General features: G+C 41.2%; 1 protein-coding gene across 3 annotated transcripts in view; it reads right to left on the bottom strand.

Moving 5' to 3' along the window:
• Positions 1-22,900, bottom strand: part of Pkc53E (Protein C kinase 53E) — a 272,916-nt gene that overhangs the window by 47,234 nt on the left and 202,782 nt on the right. For 2 of the 3 annotated variants that reach the window (XM_045765515.2, XM_045765513.2), the window contains exons 7-9: positions 21,925-22,153; positions 9,602-9,754; positions 2,017-2,169 (exon numbers count right to left, since the gene is read on the bottom strand). In XM_045765515.2, the coding sequence (XP_045621471.1) occupies positions 2,017-2,169; positions 9,602-9,754; positions 21,925-22,153 (535 nt within the window). The remainder of the gene's footprint in view (positions 1-2,016; positions 2,170-9,601; positions 9,755-21,924; positions 22,154-22,900) is intronic. The other variant, XM_045765514.2, reaches the window with a different exon arrangement.

Here is a 22,900-nt window from a genome sequence, read left to right as displayed (position 1 = left end):
CTCAGAGAGTTGTGCTCTTTGTTTTTTAATTTGGCTATATTTTAATGTTTTTTAATGTTTTCATTACTATTTGTGTTTTGAAATGGAAATAGTTGACTTTGGAAACATTTTGACATTAAATTTACCTGAACATTTGTAAAAATAACAAAAATATGTCCTTGACAATTGCACCAAGACGTTTTTGCCGAAAATAGGTGAGCAGTGCAAGGGTTAAAACACTGTAAACTTACAATAATGCAGTCCATAAATCAACCAAGTTATCACACCTCCTGGCAAAGCATAAAAATCAACTAAGAGTACTCACACCTCCTTACAAAGCAGATATTTACTGTACAGCACAGAGTACGTATACCTGCATAACCATAAAGGCCCACCTGCTCTAGTCAAGACATTTGATACAACCTTGGATATGGGTTTTTAGTGCCTGGTACCTGTTAGTACCTGTTTAGTACCTGTTTTAGTACCTGGTACCTGGTACCTTTAGTACCTGGGGTACTAAACCCAGAGATTCCAGAAAAGAGGATATGGCCAGAATACTTCACCACAAAGGAAGTAGCTGAATTGAATCTCCCGGGCTTAAGCAATAGACTACCAGTGCATTGTCTGAGTGCAACTGACCAAGACCGTGCCTTGAGATTAACTGCAACCAAAGCTGGAGGCCCAAGGGAAAGCTGAAGACGGAGCTATCAAGCCTAAGTATACTGGAACCTGATTTACACCTGATTAATACCTGATTTACTTGAGGGCAACATACTTAACAATATCTACAAGCAATACTAACAATATTGCTAACATAAGCAATAAACATTTAACAGTCAATAAGTCTCAGTGAAGCTGACAAGACGATCTAAATAGGGTTATGAAATGGTCAAAAGATGGTTTAAAATAGGGGGTTATGAAATGGTCAAAGGATGATCTAAATAGGGTTATGAAATGGTCAAAATATGGTCTAAATAGGGTTTTGAAATGGTCAAAAGATTGGCAAATGCAGTTTAAAGCTGACTAAATTTAGGATTTGTGGCTTGGTAATGATGATAGAGTTACAAGATACAAGCTAGATGGTGTTGAGATTGCAAAGTCGGACTGCGAAAGGGATCTGGGAGTTATGATTAATTAGAATTTAAAACCAAAAAATCAATGCATAAATGTTCAAAAAAAGGCAAATAGGACATTGGAATTTATTTATTGAAACACTAGTAATAAGACACCTGGTGTTGTTCTTCACCTATATCTTGCTCTGGTTACGCCCGAATTAAATTATGCAGTTCAATTTTGGTCGCCATACTATAGAAAGGATATAAATTCACTAGAACACGTCCAGTGTAGGATGACAAAGTTAATCCCGTAAATTAGAAACCTGTCATATGAAGAAAGATTGACAAAGCTTAAATTACATTATCTAGAAGGCGAAGAATTTGGAGTGACATGATAGAGGTGTACAAGTGGATGAATAGGCATAACAAAGGGGATATTAATAGGGTATTAAAAGTATCAACACAAAATAGAACACGAAACGTAGTAGCATTGTATGTACTAGCTCTATCTATAAATTCAGCAATATTTGTATCACCCCTTGTATGTATGTACTTTACCTGAATAAACATTTGAATTTGAATTTTGAATTTGAAACAATGCGTATAAATTGGATAAGTTTAGATTGAGGAAAGACCTGGGAAATACTGGTTTGGTAACAGTGTTGTTGATTTGTGGAACCAATTACCACATAACATAATAGAAGTAGGATCACTTGATTGTTTCAAGTATAGGATAGACATATATATGAATGAGACTGGGTGGGTATAAATGTGAGCTGCCTCATATGGGCCAATAGGCCTTTTGCAGATACCTTCATTCTTATGTTCTTATGACCAAATATAATTAGGAAGCAAAATTGTAGCTGTCAACATTGCCTTAGTGTACTTATCAGCATTCCAGCCAATAATCTGGAAGCAGATGTGCAGCTACCAACAAGACCTACAGTATGGTAACAAAAGTGATGCTACTAACAACACCTACCATAGTCTGGAAGCATGAGTGGAGCTGAACGAGGAAGGGTGGCTTGCTGGCCAAGGCAAGGACTCTTTTCTCTATCATAGTGCACTCTACATCATCGTCTTGAATGATGATGTCTTTTTTCAATATCTTAATGGCATAAAGGTCATCTGTTCCCTGTTAAAAGAATGTGCATGTGTTACTTTAGACATTTTAAATGAACTTTAAATAGTGAGAAACTCTAAGGTAAACTTTATTTACATTAGGTAAACTTTACCTTAGGTAAACTTTAAATATAAATATTTAAAAAATATTTATTGTATAAAAATATCCATATGAAATTATAGTCCAGATTCTCAACACCAACCTGAGAACTGGCATACACTCACGAACAACCACACAATTAATTAAAATTTTGCATTTCATAAATTTATAAGGAGAAAGACAGGAAGAAGAGAGGAGAGTGTGCAAAAGAGAAAATAATGAACCATAGTTTGTTAAAAAAAAAAAAAAAAGAGAAAGGAAGAAATGCCAACTACTACAAGACTCATTAATCACTTTCAGCGATTTCTACCTGAGGTAGGAGATGGCAGGTCACATTTGTAGCTGAGAAATAACAATGATAACTAGACTAGTAACAATGATAACTAGACTACACATTGCAAATTTCATTTTCGGAATGAAGTTTGACACTTCAATGACAATATGAATGACAACTTAGCTCAAAATCAGCCAGGAAACTTACAGCCCTATGGCGCATCTCACACCTTCTTGACAGCAAAGATTGCAAAACCTTAAAGGAAGCAGTTTGCTCTCATCTACAGTATGCACCCCTCTCCTGGATTGCCTGCCCCTTTCATTCATCAGACATTTGGATAAAGTGGAGAGCTGTGCAAGAGGGCTCATCTCTAGTCTTAACCAAGTCTGGTGGGAATGGTCTGAAAATCAGAGCTTGCAACATCGTCATGACATTGGTGGACTTACTGTTATGTACATACAAGGCAAGCATTCTCAAAGTTCCGCACCTGGCCCAACTCCATGGACAACCAGTAGTTGGCACCCATAGCACTTGGGGTCTCAAACTTCAATAGTCTCATGCTGGAAGTGCCTTTCTCAAGAATGTCCCCTTGGCAGAGTGGTAAGCTGATTGCCTGGCGATTTGTGAGCACTTTGCCCTGGGATCGTACCCTGGCCGGGGAGGATTTGCTCAGCGCAAATTGTAGCTTAACTGTAGCTTCTGTTTAACCCAACAATAAAATGGGTACCTGCTTGTTAAATCGTTTGGCAGGGTCATATTCTGGGAAAACATAGGATTAAGGACCTGAAAAGCTATGCTTGCTAGTGGCTGTACAAAAATGCAACAACTCGTGTAATTACCTAAGTGTAGTTACAGGATGAGAGCTACGCTCGTGGTGTCCCGTCTTCGCAGCACTCTTTGTCATATAACGCTTTGAAAGTACTGACGGTCTTGGCCTCCACCACCTTCTCACCTAACTTGTTCCAACCGTCTACCACTCTGTTTGCGAAAGTGAATTTTCTTATATTTCTTCGGCATCTGTGTTTAGCTAGTTTAAATCTATGACCTCTTGTTCTTGAAGTTCCAGGTCTCAGGAAATCTTCCCTATCGATTTTATCAATTCCTGTTACTATTTTGTATGTAGTGATCATATCACCTCTTTTTCTTCTGTCTTCTAGTTTTGGTATATTTAATGCCTCTAACCTCTCCTCGTAGCTCTTGCCCTTCAGTTCTGGTAGCCACTTAGTAGCATGTCTTTGCACCTTTTCCAGTTTGTTGATGTGCTTCTTAAGATATGGGCACCACACAACTGCTGCATATTCTAGCTTTGGCCTAACAAAAGTTGTGAACAATTTCTTTAGTATATCGCCATCCATGTATTTAAAAGCAACTCTGAAGTTAGAAAGCGTGGCATAGGCTCCTCACACAATATTCTTTATGTGGTCCTCAGGTGATAGTTTTCTATCTAGAACCACCCCTAGATCTCCTTCTCTATCAGAATTCTTTAAAGATTTCTCACATAATATATATAGGTTGTGTGGGGTCTCTGTTCTCCTATTCCACATACCATAACATGGCATTTATTAACATTAAATTCCATTTGTCAAGTGGTGCTCCATATACTTATTTTGTCCAGGTCATCTTGAAGGGCATGACAATCATCTAAGTTTCTTATCCTTCCTATTATCTTAGCATCATCAGCAAACATGTTCATATAATTCTGTATACCAACTGGTAGATCATTTATGTAGACAATAAACATCACTGGTGCAAGAACTGAGCCCTGTGGTACTCCATTTGTGACATTTCTCCAGTCTGATACATTGCCTCTGATTACTGCCCTAATTTTCAATCAGTCAGAAAATTTTTCATCCATGTTAAAAGCTTACCTGTCACCCCTCCAATATTTTCCAGTTTCCAGAACAACCTCTTATGTGGAACTCTGTCGAAAACCTTTTTTAGGTTCAGATAGATGCAGTCAACCCAACCATCTCTTTCCTGTAATATCTCTGTGGCTCGATCGTAGAAACTGAGTAAATTCGATACACAGGATCTTCCAGATCGAAAATCATACTGTCTGTCTGATATTATATCATTTCTCTCCAGGTGTTCTACCCATTTAGTTTTGATTAGTTCTTCCAATACTTTCACTATTACACTTGTCAATGATACAGATCTATAATTGAGGAGGTCTTCCCTGCTGCCACTTTTGTAGATTGGAACTATGTTAGCCTGTTTCCACACATCTGCTACGATTCCTGTACACAGGGATGCCTGAAAGATCAGGTGAAGTGGAATGGTGAGCTCTGATGCACATTCACTCAGAACCCATGGTGAAACTCCATCTGGGCCAGTTGCTTTGTTCTTACTGAGCTCCTTTAGCATATTTTCCACTTCATCTCTAGACACCTCTATCCGCTCTATGTTGTTCTCTGGAATTCTTATTGTCTGGTTCTCTGAAGATTTCATTTTGTACAAACACACTTTGGAACTTTTCATTTAATGTTTCACACATTTCCTTTTCATTTTCTGTGAATCTGTTTCCCATTTTCAACCTCTGGATATTATCCTTCACCTGCAATTTGTTGTTTATGAATTTGTAGAATAGGCCCGGTTCTGTTTTACATTTATCCGCTATCCATTTTTCAAAATTTCTTTCTGCCTCTCTCCTTACTGTCGTATAGTTGTTTCTCGCATCTTTGTATCGCTGGTATGTATATATATATATATATATATATATATATATATATATATATATATATATATATATATATATATATATATATATTTATATATATATATATATATATATATATATATATATATATATATATATATATATATATATATATAATGTACATATACACACACACATACTACAGGCCCAGATTAGGGTTTCAAATTGCAGAATGAGACTTGACAAAAAGGAGATATAATCTCAAATGCCAAAGATGGGAGAAGCCAGCAAGCAAGAGGACAAGAGAGGGAGGGAAGTAGAGTGGAGGGCCGAGAGGGAGGGAAGCAGAGTGGAGGGGAGAGAGGGAGAGCATGTGGAAAGATGGAGGCGTGTATTGGAGAGTTAAAGTGGATGGTGTGCGGGCTGGCTTGCCTCAACTCACTCACACCCCACACTGACCCTCTATTACCTAGCCACTCATGTCCAGCTCTCTCCTGCCCTCCACATGCTTATATACCTCCCCCCTCTGTACCGCTACTCTAATGTCACCACTTTTTGCATGCATGTATTACAGTTTATCATACCGCGTTAATAATTTTGAGGTGGTCATTAACAATTATTATCGTTTATAACACACATAGTTAGCAACTTAATGTATAAATGGAATAATGTGGAATAACTGCGCTGAACGTTTGCGAACTGCCAACAGTCCCCTTGTACAGAGGAAACTACCTTCCTAACGGGAATGCCTGAACAACCGGTCACGTTGCTTACGTCAGCGGGGCGCTGCCGACACAAACAGTTTGGCTGATCAGGCCATCAGTCATGAGGCTATGTCAGCTAAAGGGGCAGAGGGCAGCGATTCTGTTGTCCATTAATAGGATGAAAGAGGTTAAATATCTTTCACTCATAGGCCTACCACAAAGGTTGGTGGTGGGAGTGTTGTGGTTGGTGGTGGGAGTGTTGTGGTTGGTGGTGGGAGTGTTGTGGTTGATGGTGGGAGTGTTGTGGTTGGTGGTGGTAACAGATTTAGTGACTGCTGGAGTAATGGTTCAGGATGTAGCATTTTGTGGTGGTGGTGGTGGTGGTGGTAGTGATACTGGTGGTGGTGGTGGTGGTGGTGGTAGTGATACTGGTGGTGGTGGTGGTGGTGGTAGTAGTGATACTGGTGGTGGTGGTACTAGTGGTGGTAGTAGTGGTACTAGTGGTGGTGGAAGTAGAGGTACTAGTAGTGGTGCTAGTAGTGGTACTAGTGGTGGTGCTAGTAGTGGTAGTAGTGATAGTGGTGGTGGTAGTGGTACTGGTGGTGGTGGTGGTAGCAGTGGTACTGGTAATGGTACAGGTGGTGGTGGTGGTGGTAGTGGTTCTGGTGATGATGGTGGTGGTTGTAGTGGTACTGGTGGTGGTGGTAGTAGTAGTAGTGGTAGTGGTGGCGGTGGTGATGGTGGTAGTAGTGGTACTGGTGGCGGTGGTGATGGTAGTAGTAGTGGTACTGGTGGTGGTGATGGTGGTGGTACTGGTGGTGGTGGTGGTAATGTTGGTGGTGATGGTAGTAGTAGTGGTACTGGTGGTGGTGGTGGTCGTGGTAGTAGTGGTACTAGTGGTGGTAGTAGTAGTAGTGGTACTGGTGGTACTGGTGGTGGTAGTAGTAGTGGTACTGGTGGTGGTGATGATGGTAGTAGTAGTAGTGGTACTGGTGGTGGTGGTGATGGTTGTAGAAGTAGTGGTACTGGTGGTGGTGGTAGTAGTGGTACAAGAGTTGTTGAAGGTTGGAACAATGTAAGTAATAAGGCGGTGGTTTTGCCAATCCGTAGTAATTTGAAAGTGACACATGACACATATATAACTGGGAAGACAGGACACCACAAGTGCAGCCCTCATAGTGTTATTATTACCATTGGTAATCACACACACACACACACACACACACACACACACACACACACACACACACACACACACACACACACACACACACAGACACACACACACACACACACACACTGTGTACTATGTCGGAAAGCCTTTGACCCAGTACCCCATAAAAGGTTGATGCATAAGCTGGAGAAATAGGCAGGAGTAACTGGTAGGGTGCTCCAGTAGATAAGGGAGTACCTAAGCAATAGGAAGCAGAGAGTTACAGTGAGGGGTGAGACCTCAGAATGGCGTGAAGTCACCAGTGGAGTCCCACAGAGCTCTGTACTCGGACCTATCCTGTTTCTGATATACGTAAATGATCTTCCAGAGAGTATAGACTCATTCCTCTCAATGTTTGCTGACGACGCCAAAATTATGAGAAGGATTAAGACAGAGGAGGACAGCTTGAGGCTTCAAGAAGACCTGGACAAGCTGCAGGAATGGTCGAACAAATGGTTGTTAGAGTTTAACCCAAGCAAATGTAATGCAATGAAGATAGAGGTAGGAAGCAGGAGACCAGATACAAGGTATCATTTGGGAGATGAAATACTTCAAGAGTCAGAGAGAGAGAAAGACTTGGGGGTTGTTATCACGCCAGACCTGTCCCCTGAAACTCATATCAAGAGGATAACATCAGCAGCATATGCCAGGTTGGCTAACATAAGAACGGCCTTTAGAAACTTGTGTAAGGAATCTTTCAGAACAGTATATACCACATATGTCAGACCAATTCTGGAGTATGCGGCTCCAGCATGGAGTCCATATCTAGTCAAGCATAAAACTAAACTGGAAAAGGTTCAAAGGTTTGCCACCAGACTAGTACCCGAGCTGAGAGGTATGAGCTACGAGGAGAGATTACGGGATTTAAACCTCACTTCGTTGGAAGACAGAAGAGTTAGGGGGGAACATGCTCACCACATTCAAGATTCTCAAGGGAATCGACAGGGTTGACAAAGACAGGCTATTTAACACAAGGGGCACATGCACTAGGGGACACAGGTGGAAACTGAGCGCCCAAATGAGCCACAGAGATATTAGAAAGAACTTTTTTAGTGTCAGAGTGGTTGACAAATGGAATGCATTAGGCAGTGATGTGGTGGAGGCTGACTCCATACACAGTTTCAAGTGTAGATATGATAGAGCCCAATAGGCTCAGGAACCTGTACACCTGTTGATTGACGGTTGAGAGGCAGGATCAAAGAGCCAGAGCTCAACTCCCGCAAGCACAACTAGGTGAGTACACACACACACACACACACAGTTATAAACTGAACACGTAATAACATAATACCACTAGTATTAACAAAACAAAAACAATGTTGAGGTTCTATTAAGACAAGGTTGAAGCAACAACTGACAATAAGCAACAATAATAATTATAATAACAAAATAACTGGCTCACAATTATCTACTTCATTTTAGTGGTTGTTTAGTTTGTATCACCAGCTGCAACACTGATGTTGCATCACCAGGACGAGCCCACCACCACACACAACACTGATGTTGCATCACCAGGACGAGCCCACCACCACTCACAACACTGATGTTGCATCACCAGGACGAGCCCACCACCACACACACACACGCACCAAATACGCTGCACGTTTAATTAAATGTTCTGCCAATTAATTTGTAACAAAAAATAATGGTTCCTGTTACGGAATTTCCGTATTTTTCGTATTTTGAAACCTGAAATTCTGTGCTCATTTGATTATACATGTTTGTATGATCGGTTCCTAGCTCTTGAGTCCTTACTTACTGTCTAATGCAGCAGCTCCCGTATTTGTTGTCATATCCAGAGAGCTATACACCATTTGCTCACTAACCTCATGATAAAAATGTTTTTCATAACAGCCCTGTGACTCTTATGTGACACATATTTCCATTCATTTTCCACTTGTTCTACCCTGCACTATAATCACCATTTTAATTTTTACCGACCTTATCAATTACTGTACCATGATGCTCGAAGCGCTGGTACGAGACCAACTGCCCTTTATTGTACTTTAGTAAGGTTCGCTTTATATTACAGTCCCACACGTCAATTTAACATACACACAGTCCCACACATCAACTTAATATACACACAGCCTCACATGTCAACTTAACTTACACACAGCCCCACACATCAACTTAATATACACACAGCCTCACATGTCAACTTAACTTACACACAGCCCCACACATCAACTTAATATACACACAGCCCCACACATCAACTTAACATACACACAGCCCCACACATCAACTTAACATACACACAGCTCCACACATCAACTTAACATACACACAACCCCACACATCAACTTAACATACACAGCCCCACATGTCAACTTAACATACACACAGCCTCACATGTCAATTTAACATACACACAGCCCCACACATCAACTTAACATACTCACAGCCCCACACATCAACTTAACATACACACAGCCCCACATATCAACTTAACATACACACAGCCTCACACATGCAACAGGATTAAGTGTACTTACCCTCCTCTCTGCCAGGAGCACCTTACCAAAGGACCCCTTGCCTAGCACCATGAGGTAATTGAAGTCAGTGGCACGAATGATGTCTCTCTTGTTCATGTTGTGAGGAATGTGGTTGTCGGTGGTGCTGGCCGTCTTTTTCGTGATAGATGTCGTCTTTGGTGCCATATTAAGAGAACATGTAAATATTACATCATACCAAGGAGCTAGTACATCTTAGGAAGGCAGAAAATACTATATTATAAAGAGGGAAATATATATGCTATCCCTAGAGAGCAAATAATTTATGATTCACATAAAGACAATACAATATTAACCTTTTATTTTTCTACGCCACATTTTAATTGCTATACAATAAATAACAGAAGTAATATTATTCTCACATAAAAACTATTTATGCTACCTTGCAGCCACTTAATAACTAGCATAGTACCGATATATATAGTTTAATATTTATCTATAAACTGCAATTATTATTCTGCAACCATGACTACATTATAACTGCAAAGTTACTTTAACGGTAATTATTTATAATCTCAAAACTTAATAACATCCTGCAATGATAAAGCCAAAAATAGTTGCTACAACTATCATTTTACCACCACAGAATGCAATAAAAAAATAAAAGTTACTTTGAAAATCAAAATATCATAATAGAAAATGCATAAGGGGCTGATCTTGCTTTTTCTTGCAGAATTTCACTGCAATTTGTATAATAATTTACGCAGTACTATAATCTATTATCCCTGTAAGAATCTTGCCATTAGCACTGCTATAACCTATCAATCCTATAAGAATCTAGTGATTATCCCACAGAAATAATTGATTAACTAATCATCCTAACTCAGGGTCTAATTAATGAGGTATTTAGATATGATAACTTGTATGACTTGATATGATTAAGAAGATAGTACACGTAGCCTGAGTGTATGTGCGCGCGTGTGTGTGCCAGCGTGCGTGTGTGTGTATGTATGTGCGCGTGCGTGTGAGTGTGTGTGCGTGTGTGTGTGTGTGTGTGTGTGTGTGTGTGTGTGTGTGTGTGTGTGTGTGTGTGTGTGTGTGTGTGTGTGTGCGTGCCAGTCAATGGGGAACATTAATGGTAAGCAAAGGCCTGAAGACAGTATCTATTGAAGATGATGAATGATAATGGGATGAATGATAGCTGCTGCCATGGTGATATCTAATGTCAGAATGTTGTCATGATGACAGTGGTGGTTAAGACAATGCTTACTATGCTAATGGTTACCATGCTAACTATTAGTAACTAATGGCAACCTAAAAAAGACAGTACTTGATACCCATGGTAATAAAGTTGCTAAGGCTGCATAAAAGGTCAGTTAGAAGACTAGATAATGATAGTTAACACGGCTAAGTGGCTATATTGTTAGTCCCTAATGGCAACTATCAATAGCATTAGTTATTGCAATATGTAAATAAATGTTGTTTAAACCACTAAATATCTTTATTTAAATAAACAAATAATTAGACTAATCCTGCACATAAACACAGGTAATAATAATAATAATAATAATAATAATAATAATAATAATAATAATAATAAAATCAGCAGCAAAAAAACAACAGAAAATATACAGCTTAATAATACTTTCACTGGAAACATTTCAAAGTAAGAGTGATGTACAAAATCAGAATCTGAAAAAAACAAGTAAATAATATTAAAAGTTAATTCTTTAATTAGAACACAAACACAATTATTTGAAGGTGTTTTAAAGAGTACAAGTCAAGTTCAAGAGACCGTACTTTAAAGGACAAATTTGCATCTTGAGTGGAGCCTTAGTCAAAAAAGAAAATGTTTGAATTAATTATTAGACTAAATTTTATCATAATACTTTTAAAGTATATAAACTATTAAAAGGTTAGAACAAGATAGTATACAATTTAAGGTAAACGTTTCTCTACACATTTCAAACTCTGACTAAATAAAGGGTGAAAACTCTACATTATACATATATATATATATATGTATATATATATATATATATATATATATATATATGCAGCATATAATAATAACAGAGGGGAGACAAGAGAGTGAACAGACATAAAGGGGTTCGTTCATGAGATCAACAAGGGGTCGAGAAGGGGAGAGAACGGAGGGGGAGAGAGAGAGAGAGAGAGAGAGAGAGAGAGAGAGAGAGAGAGAGAGAGAGAGAGAGAGAGAGAGAGAGAGAGAGAGAGAGAGAGAGAGAGAGAGGAAACTGGTATGGATTAATAATAACAAACCAACTCTACACATCATGAGGTGTGGGTTTAAGGACACACCGAGGAGTACACGTCTGTCTGTTCCTCAGGATACACTTGCTGGAGCCACGACACATACACATGACACTTGAGAGAGCCAAAACACACACACATACAAACTCACACATACAAACATACTACACCAACTTACCTGGTAATAAACAGGTGTTTTTGCCAACAAAAACAACTAACAAATCTCTGTACAAGTTTTTCTTCTAACATTTAGGGAAACAACTGCAGGCAAATTCAATTAAAAGCGGATCTCTTGGAAGGTGTATGTAGATCCTGGAGGACGTTTATCAGTCTTGTGGCAAGTAGTAATTAGTGAGCAATTAAGGTATGCTAATGCTGTTGGATCATTGGGAAGTGCTGGGAATTTCTAGAACCGATTCCATCAGACATTTCAATTTCGCCTACGTACTACCACGCTCTTCCCTTCTTCTCTATTTATCTCTCGCATTCACTAATTACCATACGAAATTTCGAATCTCTATTCAACTCTAATATGTTAGGATAACGTATGTTTCAGACTGAAGTTTTTGTTCTTGTAAAACAGTAAAAATAATTAGATTGGTGTGATCCATTTATTTAAAATTAATTTATTTTAACCCCATGACGCGATAAAGCACGTTATATTATTTCATTATATAATACAAGTGCGAGCGAGTAAAGCAAGTTGAACGTGGCGGGCGGAGTCCGTAGAGTTGCACGATAATCCCGTCAAGTGATAATGCATCCAGCCTACTGATCACACGCCTCTGTATGACTAACCATCCTATGTGATGGGGACTTTTAGCATCACGCAACTAATTCTTGACACGCTGTACGCCCCTCCATATAGTCCAGGGCAGCTGTACAAATGCACATGTGCCTAAATGTGTCAATAAAAACGAAAAACAAGAGGGGAAGTGATGAATCTGGTACCCATGAGCACTCCTCGTGTGGACTGTGAGAAGAAGGAGGAGGAGGGGTCATCATCTCGCACACTACATCACTAAATGTCTAGGCATCTGATCCTTCAGACCCACCGGTACGAGGTATGCACACACAGCTGGGCAATCACTTCAACCATTCCTGTGTTCTAGACTATATAAGTCAAGACCATACCATAGTGTATGGTATGGTATACACTACCATAGGGTATCCAAAGTTCCCTAGTGCAGGCTACGGGTCACATGACCCTCATATAGTCTAGGGCAGTCTATATCACAGCTTTTAACGTAAACTATGTAACCCTTCACGTAAGCTGGGAAAGTTGCATATTGACTATGTGCCCGAACATATTGAATCAAAAGTTACTTCAGGGGTTCAACAAAGACACAGAAATGTGTTCAATCGGAGAGGTGAAACCCCAAAATTAATATTGTTCTTTACCTTCAGAAAGTTGACGTATATTGGCATTCTCTTAAAATCCCAGAAAGATGTTTTGAAAACGGACTTTGGGGTTATTAAGGAGGAAACTGAGGCTATTCAATATGAACAATAATACTATAGTAATAAACTCTCAACATATTTCTTTACCAGAAACAACAGACGCATTAAATTCAAACTTTGTAAAGTCTTTGACCGGTAATTCGTTAAGTGATTAACCCATGTAAATTCGTTAGGCGATTTACGGACATATTCGTCACAGTTAAACATGGTATAATATATATATATATATATATATATATATATATATATATATATATATATATATATATATATATATATATATATATATATATTATAGTGTGTGTGTGTGTGTGTGTGTGTGTGTGTGTGTGTGTGTGTGTGTGTGTGTGTGTGTGTGTGTGTGTGTGTGTGTGTGTATGTATGTGTGTGTGTGTGTGTGTATGTTCAGTGAGAATCCACAAGGTCTTCTCTGAAGACCTTTATTTTCTTCTCCGAGGCTATGAGTCCCTACAATTGCACCAGAGGTGGTACCCTCATACCCTATTATATATATATATATATATATATATATATATATATATATATATATATATATATATATATATATATATATATATATATATATATATATATATATTCTGACGTGGTATGGTCACCAATCCAGTTAGTGGGAGAGCCAACGGTGTTTAAGCTGGGCGGCAGATAATGGACCATAAACACGGCCCCAGACCGAGGCGCGCTTCAAGTATTTCATTATATCGGTTATATAAAAACGGTGACCAGTGAGACTGATGTACCGTAAGGCACTGACGGAACAGTTGACTTCATTCTGAGGTCAAAGGTCACAGAGGAGTGGGACGAGTGTAAGAATGACCGCGAGGGAGTTGAGGCTCTCACCTCCGAGTACCACAGTTACTGCCACAACTTGGGCAGTTCTTTGTATAATGTTTAAACAGGGACAAATGTGCAAATTTAAAAGAAGGACAATACGATAAAGATAAATTGGGAAAATTGTTGATGGAATGTGAGAATTAGTAGGAGGAGAGCATGCCAAGTTGTTAGCCAAATGTGGGGGATTAAAAGAACAGATGTCGGTATTTGTCGATAAAATGTACGGTTTTTAGTGCCAATGTGAAAATGTGAGAATTAGTAGAAACAGTTTGGGAATTTGGAGGCTGTATGTGAGAAATAGTAGAGCAGTAGAATATGTAATATGGGAATAAACTATAGACAAAGTGACAAAACAAAAATTTAGATAAAATATTTAGAATTTCCATTTCAATCACGCTGAAAAAGAGTTTGAAAATTTAATGTAAATTGAATTTGCGAGACTTTTAAAAATATTAACTATAAGGAACAACAAGAGCAGTAATTCGGAAAACTGTGCCATATTTATGACATGTCGAAATATATATAATATAAAAGAGCAAAATTATCTAGAATCTAAAATTAAATAGAACGGGTATTTTACAATATACAATTTGAGTTCTATAGTATTGACATATTATCGTTAACACTGTATTATAAGCGAGAGATACAATGTTGTGCTGATTACACACGAGGAACAGCTTACGTATACCATACACCAGCTGGCCTGGTCAAGGCTCCACCATACACCATACACCAGCTGGCCTGGTCAAGGCTCCACCATACACCAGCTGGCCTGGTCAAGGCTCCACCATACACCATACACCAGCTGGCCTGGTCAAGGCTCCACCATACACCATACACCAGCTGGCCTGGTCAAGGCTCCACCATACACCATACACCAGCTGGTCTGGTCAAGGCTCCACCATACACCATACATCAGCTGGCCTGGTCAAGGCTCCACCATACACCATACACCAGCTGGTCTGGTCAAGGCTCCACAAACACAATTATAGCTGAAGTTGGCAAGAAAAAGCAGAGTGGGCTGCCATAAACAAATATTGTCACTTGGGTGACGGAAAGCAATGTGTTGAGGCCGCCGGTGTTGACGAATGGTGAGAGGATGGTGATGGTCGGAGCGCGGTATCTGTATCGCCCAAAGGTAATGGTGAACAGTGTCTCCTGACTGTGCAAGAAATGGTGAAAAATGTCTCAAGATTGTGCAAGAGATAATGGTGAGCAGCGTCTTAAGATAGCTCAAAAGATGATGGTGAACAGCATCTCAAGACTGTGGAAGAGATGGTGATGAACAGTGTCTCAAACTAAACATGATGAGATAGTGAACAACGCCTCAAAACTGTTCAAAGATGTGCTGGAAAAAGTTGTCAAAAGTGTTCAAAACTCGCTATTTTGTGTGTGTGTCACAGATTGTTCAAACGTCCAAATGACGGAGAGACTGAGAGAAACCGTGACCCTTCAAGAAGATGATGAGTTCAAGCAGAGGCTGAGGAATGATACACTGTGAGGTAAGAGTATCTGAACTGTGCAGAAGATGCCGCCAAGAAAAGAACTAAGAACTATGCACAAAAGTCCATTTAGCAATACCACACCTCAGGGGAGGACAGTGTACCTATATGGCAAGACAACCCTAAGAGAGAGAGAGAGAGAGAGAGAGAGAGAGAGAGAGAGAGAGAGAGAGAGAGAGGGAGGGAAGACAGAGGGACAGTCACTAGTAGACATCTTTCTAATGTTTACCTGTGATCAGTTTCCAGAGTAGTTCTACTACCGCTCACCCAGCCTTGAGCCCTCACTAACACACGCTACACTCATAGCAAACAATAAGTTATATTATCTTCATCTTCTGTGGTTTGTTTATCTGGCAGGTCGAGAGTGAGAGTCAGAAAGGAGGGTTTTATATGTGGTTTTCGTGAGGTCAAGGCTGCGAGTGTGGGGCTGGCCAGGTCAAGGCCATGTGTGGGGCTGGCCAGGTCAAGGCCATGTGTGGGGCTGGCCAGGTCAAATCATGAATGTCTATTTCAGTTTTTGCGTCATTAAATTTGGTGTAAGCAGAGGTCAACAGGACACAACGCCCGCACACTAGAGCCCCACGAGTTCCTAATTGTTGGTACAGTACTTAGGCTCATAGGTGGCTTCGTCTCCTGGCAGAGAGAGAAAGAGAGAGAGAGAGAGAGAGAGAGAGAGAGAGAGAGAGAGAGAGAGAGAGAGAGAGAGAGAGAGAGAGAGAGAGAGAGAGAGAGAGAGAGAGAGAGAGCGCACAAGAAACACTGGGATCGGGTGAGATGCGAGGCATCATGCATCATTCATCTCTGAGAGCATCCAGAGGGAGGAGGAGGCTGGGAGTGTGAGAGCAAGTGGTGGAGACGACAACATGTTGCTGGTGACCAACCATGGCGGGAGGACGGGCCGTCGTGAAGGTGGTGCGGAGGGCGCCGCGGGTCAGCGCGGGACCCGGTGTTCCCCCGGCCGGTATACGGGTGTGTTTGGCCGGGTAAGGCGCCCCGTGTGGCGCCGTCGTGAGAGGTGGACGTCGGTATGGGGCGGCAGCGGTGTGGTGGTGGTTGATGCGGTCGTGGTAGTAGTGGATGAGGTGGTTGTCGGGGTAGTGCATGAGGTGGTGGTGGTAGTAATTGTGGTGGTAGTTGTGATGGGGTAGTGGTAGTTAGGAAATTGTGGTTGGTTAATTGTGGCGAGTAAATTATGGTGCGGTAATTGTGGTGGGGTAGTTGTGGTGTGGTAGTTGTGGCGGGGTAGTTGTGGCGGGGTAGTTGTGGCGGGGTAGTTGTGGTTGTGAAGGGCAGACAATAATGCACTATTAACGTGTTGTAAAGAATATAGTGACAAGGGTTTATAATGACCACCACTTCACCAACATTCCTCACTCATCACCATCACTCACAACAATCACTAGGTGCAAAATACATTATAAAAAAAGACTAATTTTAACAAAATTTTGATGATTTTGGAACACGTTGACGGGAGTGGTGACCCGACCATGTACACCACCATGTACACCACCATGTACACGACCATGTACACGACCATGTACACGACCAGGCGCACGACCATGTACACGACCATGTACACCACCATGTACACCACCAGGCGCACGACCATGTACACCACCATGTACACGACCATGTACACGACCCTGTACACGACCCTGTACACGACCATGTACACGACCATGTACACCACCATGTACACGACCATGTACACGACCCTGTACACGACCCTGTACACCACCATGTACATGACCATGTCGACAACCCTGTACACGACCATGTACACCACCATGTAAACGACCAGACATTCACACAAATACACCAAATTCATGTGTGTACAAACCTTCACGTAGTTCACAGCTGGGCTCCAAAGTCCTCACCCCCACACCCCCACACCCCCCTCCCCACACCCCCCCCACACACCCCTCCCCCACACCCCCCCCCCCCCCACAGTCCCTACCACACTGTGGCTAGGAAAAATGGCATCACACAAACTTCCACACGTTAATACATGACAAATATTATTGGATAAAAAGTTTGTTACCAGACTTTGTGTTGAGGTTAATGAGTCGTTTAAACCATGGATTACAATGACAAAACTCCATGGTGGGGGGAAAAAATAACGCCCAGGATTATATGTATCGGAAACCCACTTAAGTCCTTCAATTAAAACAAGCTGTCGAGGCTAGTTACGCTTAACAGTGATATTTTGTTATCAATTCTAATCGTATAAAATATTTTTAATCTTCCTCTATAAATTAAGATATCGAAAACGGAGACATTTATGACTCTAAAAGATCGTTACATGATTCCCATTACGAGCAAGCCGACTATCAACATTACAATAACCGCAGCAAAATCTAAAATGCCTATTTCTAAATAAATGATTCGGAATATTCAGACCCATTTTAATCCAATCAGTCCTCTGCTTATCTACTCAAATCTTAATTTCATATTTTTTTTTACCATGCAAACATTCAACCTTCATCCCTATTTTGTGTTACATTTTCACATTGTGTCACAGGCCCACGAAATAGCCCCATTTCCTATTCAGAAAACTTGCTCTCCACAATTACAAAAACAGGCGGGCGATGTTCCCCGAGTCCCGCCTATAATGTCTTCCACCAGGTCCATAATCCCGCCATATTACTGCCAAGCATTGTTGGGTCACTGCTTGTTACAGTCACCTGTCATTATGGGCGGGGGGACCTGCCTCTCGGGGACGTAGGGGGGACCTGCCTCTCAAGACGGAGGGGGGACCTGCCTCTCAAGACGGAGGGGGGACCTGCCTCTCAAGACGGAGGGGGGACCTGCCTCTCAGTGGCGGATGGGGACCTGGCTCTCTGAGAGGGAGAACTATCTCAAACAGGGGGGGAGGGGGAGAGAGAGAGAGAGAGAGAGAGAGAGAGAGAGAGAGAGAGAGAGAGAGAGAGAGAGAGAGAGAGAGAGAGGGAGAGAGAGAGAGAGAGAGAGAGAGAGAGAGAGAGAGAGAGAGAGAGAGAGAGAGAGAGAGAGAGAGAGAAGAGAGAGAGAGAGAGAGAGAGAGAGGAGAGAGAGAGAGAAGAGAGAGAGAGAGAGAGAGAGAGAGAGAGAGAGAGAGAGAGAGAGAGAGAGAGAGAGAGAGAGAGAGAGAGAGAGAGAGAGAGAGAGAGAGAGCAAGCATGAGGTAAGGTCCAAATCATCAACCGTCTGGTAACAGCCCATTACGTAGTGTAATTAACTTTCTAGTGGTTTGGGTTTTGTGTCATTATGACTGTGGTGGAGGTGGCCTCCATTTCAAGTTACACTTCTTTACCATTATTACAGCAAATGAACGCTATTACGGGCCTCGGGCTCATCTCCTTACCCAATATTCGGCAGTTCCTGCTCATTCTATTGGCTCTCGTTTGAAATAAGCTTACGCCCTGTTCGTTTAGTATATTCCTACGTTATCTTACATGTTGTGATCATGTCTCCTTTGATTCTAATGCTCTCAGATTGAGCTCCTATTAGCTTATTTATTCTTATTTATGACACAATTTTTTGCCAGATCTATTGACTTTAAGCCTTTATATTTTGCAGCTTGCAAAGTATGGGATGAAGGGTGAGGGGGAAGGCTCGCCACACGCCAACCCGCGCCTCTACAACTCTCCACTCCCTCCAGCACTCCCTCCCTCCAACACTCCCTCCAACACTCACTCCCTCCCTCATGACAGACTCTCACCCCAACATTACAGCACCTCATCCTCCCGCCTCTCTAATTTTCTCACTTTTCTCAAGGGCCAATCATCATTTAAGCCATCAATTACCTTATCTGTAATTAACGTGAGGGGTGTAGAAGGTAAGGAAGGGGGGGGGGGGAGGGGTAAGATGCTAGGTGAGAGGGTAGACAAGGAAGGGAGGAGGACAGGAATGGAGAAGGTAAGGGAGAGGGGGGGGGGTTGAGGTTAGGGGAGTGGGTAGAGGAAGAAGAAAGTATTGGATGGAGTAAAGATGGTAAGGACTGTGAAAACTGATGAAAAGGGTAGATATGGGAAGGTGGAGGATAGGAGAGAGGGTAGGGGATAGGGGAGAGTGGGTGGAGAAAGGAGGAGAGTGGAGCTGGTGGTACAAGGTCGAGGTGGAGGAGGTCTAGGGCTGGTGTGAGGGGTCATATATGTACACATGTACATATATGACTGTACATGTGTCCTATTCATTAACCTCATAATACACAGGGTCTTATTCACCAACGTCACTAAACGTAGTGTCCCATTCTTAAGCATCACTATACATTGTGATCCACTCATACGCTACACTACACATAGTGTTCCATTCATACACATCTTTGTACGTAGTGTCCCGTTTACAAACATCAAGATAAGAAGTGTCCCATTCATAAACATCACTATATACCATTCATAAACATCACTATATACAGTGTTCCATTCGTAAACATCTCTATACACAGTGTTCCATTCATAAACATCACTATATACAGTGTTCCATTCATAAACATCACTATACGCAGTGTTCCACCATCCATAAACATCCCTACACACAGTGTTCCATCATCCATACCATAAGCCACATGTTATTGTATATTTTATGGTTCAAACAACATATTTTTATGCAATTCCGGAAAATTTAATTATAAACGTTGTGTCAAACACCGTAATGAATGGCACCCACTGTGACTGTGTGGGAGGACTATTATGGGAGAGACATGGGAGGGTTGGGTCATGGGAGAGACATGGGAGGGTTGGATCATGGGAGAGACATGGGAGGGTTGGATCATGGGAGAGACATGGGAGGGTTGGATCATGGGAGAGACATGGGAGGGTTGGGCCATGGGAAGTATGGTGGTGTCATGGGAGAGGGGGGGTGGGGTGACCTCTGAGAGGTCAAACTATCATGACACAATATAACTCTAAGAATGACCATAGTTCCAGCAACTATAAATATGGATGAGTCTCATATATTGGTCAACAAGTCGTCATTATAAAATTGTCAACAATTCTAGTATAATTCTGCTTAAAATAGTAGAGTTTGGTGTGCTTAGGTCAGCAAAAAAAAAAAAAAAAATTACATAAAAAATTATATAAATTTAAAGCATCAATATTGTGCATAAAACAAACCTTTCTGCCTAATATGCGATATAAGCCTTTATTTCAATAAACTACTGACGTGTATATACAGAAATTATATAATCATTTTCTCCTATACTGCAACTGAAACTATATTTCGCATTACCACTATCTAGCATCTGGGTAAATTTGTATTCCTTAATATATTTCATCCAGTTTTATATATTTTGGGTCAACTGGTGGTGGTGGGAGAGAGGCGGTGGAACAGGGCGCACCAACCCATCACGTCCCCATTATCACAAACAACGCATAAAATAAATATTTTACAAACAAATCCCATTGAGCACAAAGACAGGTTTCTAAGTGGAAGAGTTATTATTATATTTGTTGGGGGGGGGGAGGGGGATTACTTAAGTATTTCTTACAGGATCAATAGCTTAGACGTCCCATTATTATATAGGAACATAAGAATAAATGAAAGAGCTGACGGCCTACTTGTCTATAAGAAGGGTTTTCTATTTATATCCCCCCAAACGTACTCATACGTACTGGATTGTCCAACCTTCGCTTGAAACAATCCAGCAATCCCACCTCCACTCTGCCATCCAGTAACTTGTTACACAAATTAAATAATTATGTTAGTCCTCCTCCCTCAAGAGACCCTCAGAGGAACGTCTGAGTTTAGGTATCTTAAGACCATAAAGGTGATGATAGCCAAACAACACACCCCATGATGAAGAAACGAAGACGATTCGGTCCGATTCGATTCGATATCACATACGATTTGATTCGTATGTGATAATACGACTTGATAATGGACGGACCGAAACGTGGTCGTCTCATCTTCTGGTGTTTGGTCTGGTCAGTCATATCTTCAGCCACGTTATTGTGACTCATCGTCTACATAAACGTGACGATTTAGTAATTAATCAAAACACCTGCAGGAAGTCTGAACATGTACAAGGTATATTATATCAAAATCATGGAAAACTTTACTCTGAAGTTTCTATCAGATTAACAAAGTTGTGATGCCATTTTTTCACTCGTGTTTGGATTTATACCTTTCTTTAATGCTACAGTTCCTTTCATCTTTCATCATTATTCTTATCACCCTCTCTCTCTCTCTCTCTCTCTCTCTCTCTCTCTCTCTCTCTCTCTCTCTCTCTCTCTCTCTCTCTCTCTCTGTCCCTCCCTCCCTCCACCAAAATATAACATAGTAAACGTCAGGACTCACCCTGAATTTCTCCTTCAAGGCGGAGATGTCAGCGCCCTCAGGTGGACACGGCACGTTATAAAACTCGCCCTCGTCCTCAGTGAGGAACTTGAACCAGCCGTCGACGGGGTTCTTGATGATCTCACTGATCCCAAACGACATGGAGCCCATGAAGTCGTTGCGCGAGGTCCGGTCCCAGTCCCAGCACTCCACCAGGAGCCGGCGGTCCTTGTCCTCAGCCTTCAGCTCGCTGCCAGGGGGGGGCGTGGAGGTGGTAGTGTGGCGCAGTGGTAGGCAGGCACAGGTGGTGGCCAGGCAGGGACGGTGGCGAGGCAGGGACGGTGGAGAGGCAGGGACGGTGGCGAAGCAGGGACGGTGGAGAGGCAGGGACGGTGGAGAGGCAGGAATCACTTATATGCACTATATGAATCTAATATTGCGTAATAGTGGCTTTAGGCATTGTATGTACTAGCCCTATCTATAAACCCATCACTCTTTGTAAAATCTCTTGTATGTATGTACCTTACCTAAATAAACATTTGATTTGATTTGATATTATATATATAATTATGTAATGCATGTCATCATGTTGTCTAATCCCATAATTAACCTTTTACAATATACCCGGTAATGTAGCAACGTGTAAATTCTTATACTGAAATTAAAGTTATAATATAACTTAAAAAGGTAATACAGTACGTAATGCAAGTAACAACTTGTACATATTAAGCAACACATAAAATTAAGTATAAATTATAATCACTTTAAAACAACAGATGATTTAAGATTATTATTTATCTAAAATTAATGCCCAGTAATCCTGCTCTGGCTAATGCACCATCACATCATGCGATAAGACGAAAAATTCATCTATCAATACTTAGGTCCACGCACACACGCATGCATACACGCGCACGTACACACACACACACACACACACACACACACACACACACACACACACACACACACACACACACACACACTAAAGCCTAAA

Source organism: Procambarus clarkii, chromosome 17 (genome assembly GCF_040958095.1).
Source record: "Procambarus clarkii isolate CNS0578487 chromosome 17, FALCON_Pclarkii_2.0, whole genome shotgun sequence".
NCBI classification, from domain to species: Eukaryota; Metazoa; Arthropoda; class Malacostraca; order Decapoda; family Cambaridae; genus Procambarus; species Procambarus clarkii.
Note: the sequence above shows the minus strand (reverse complement) of the source record. Positions and strands in the feature narration are given on the sequence as shown.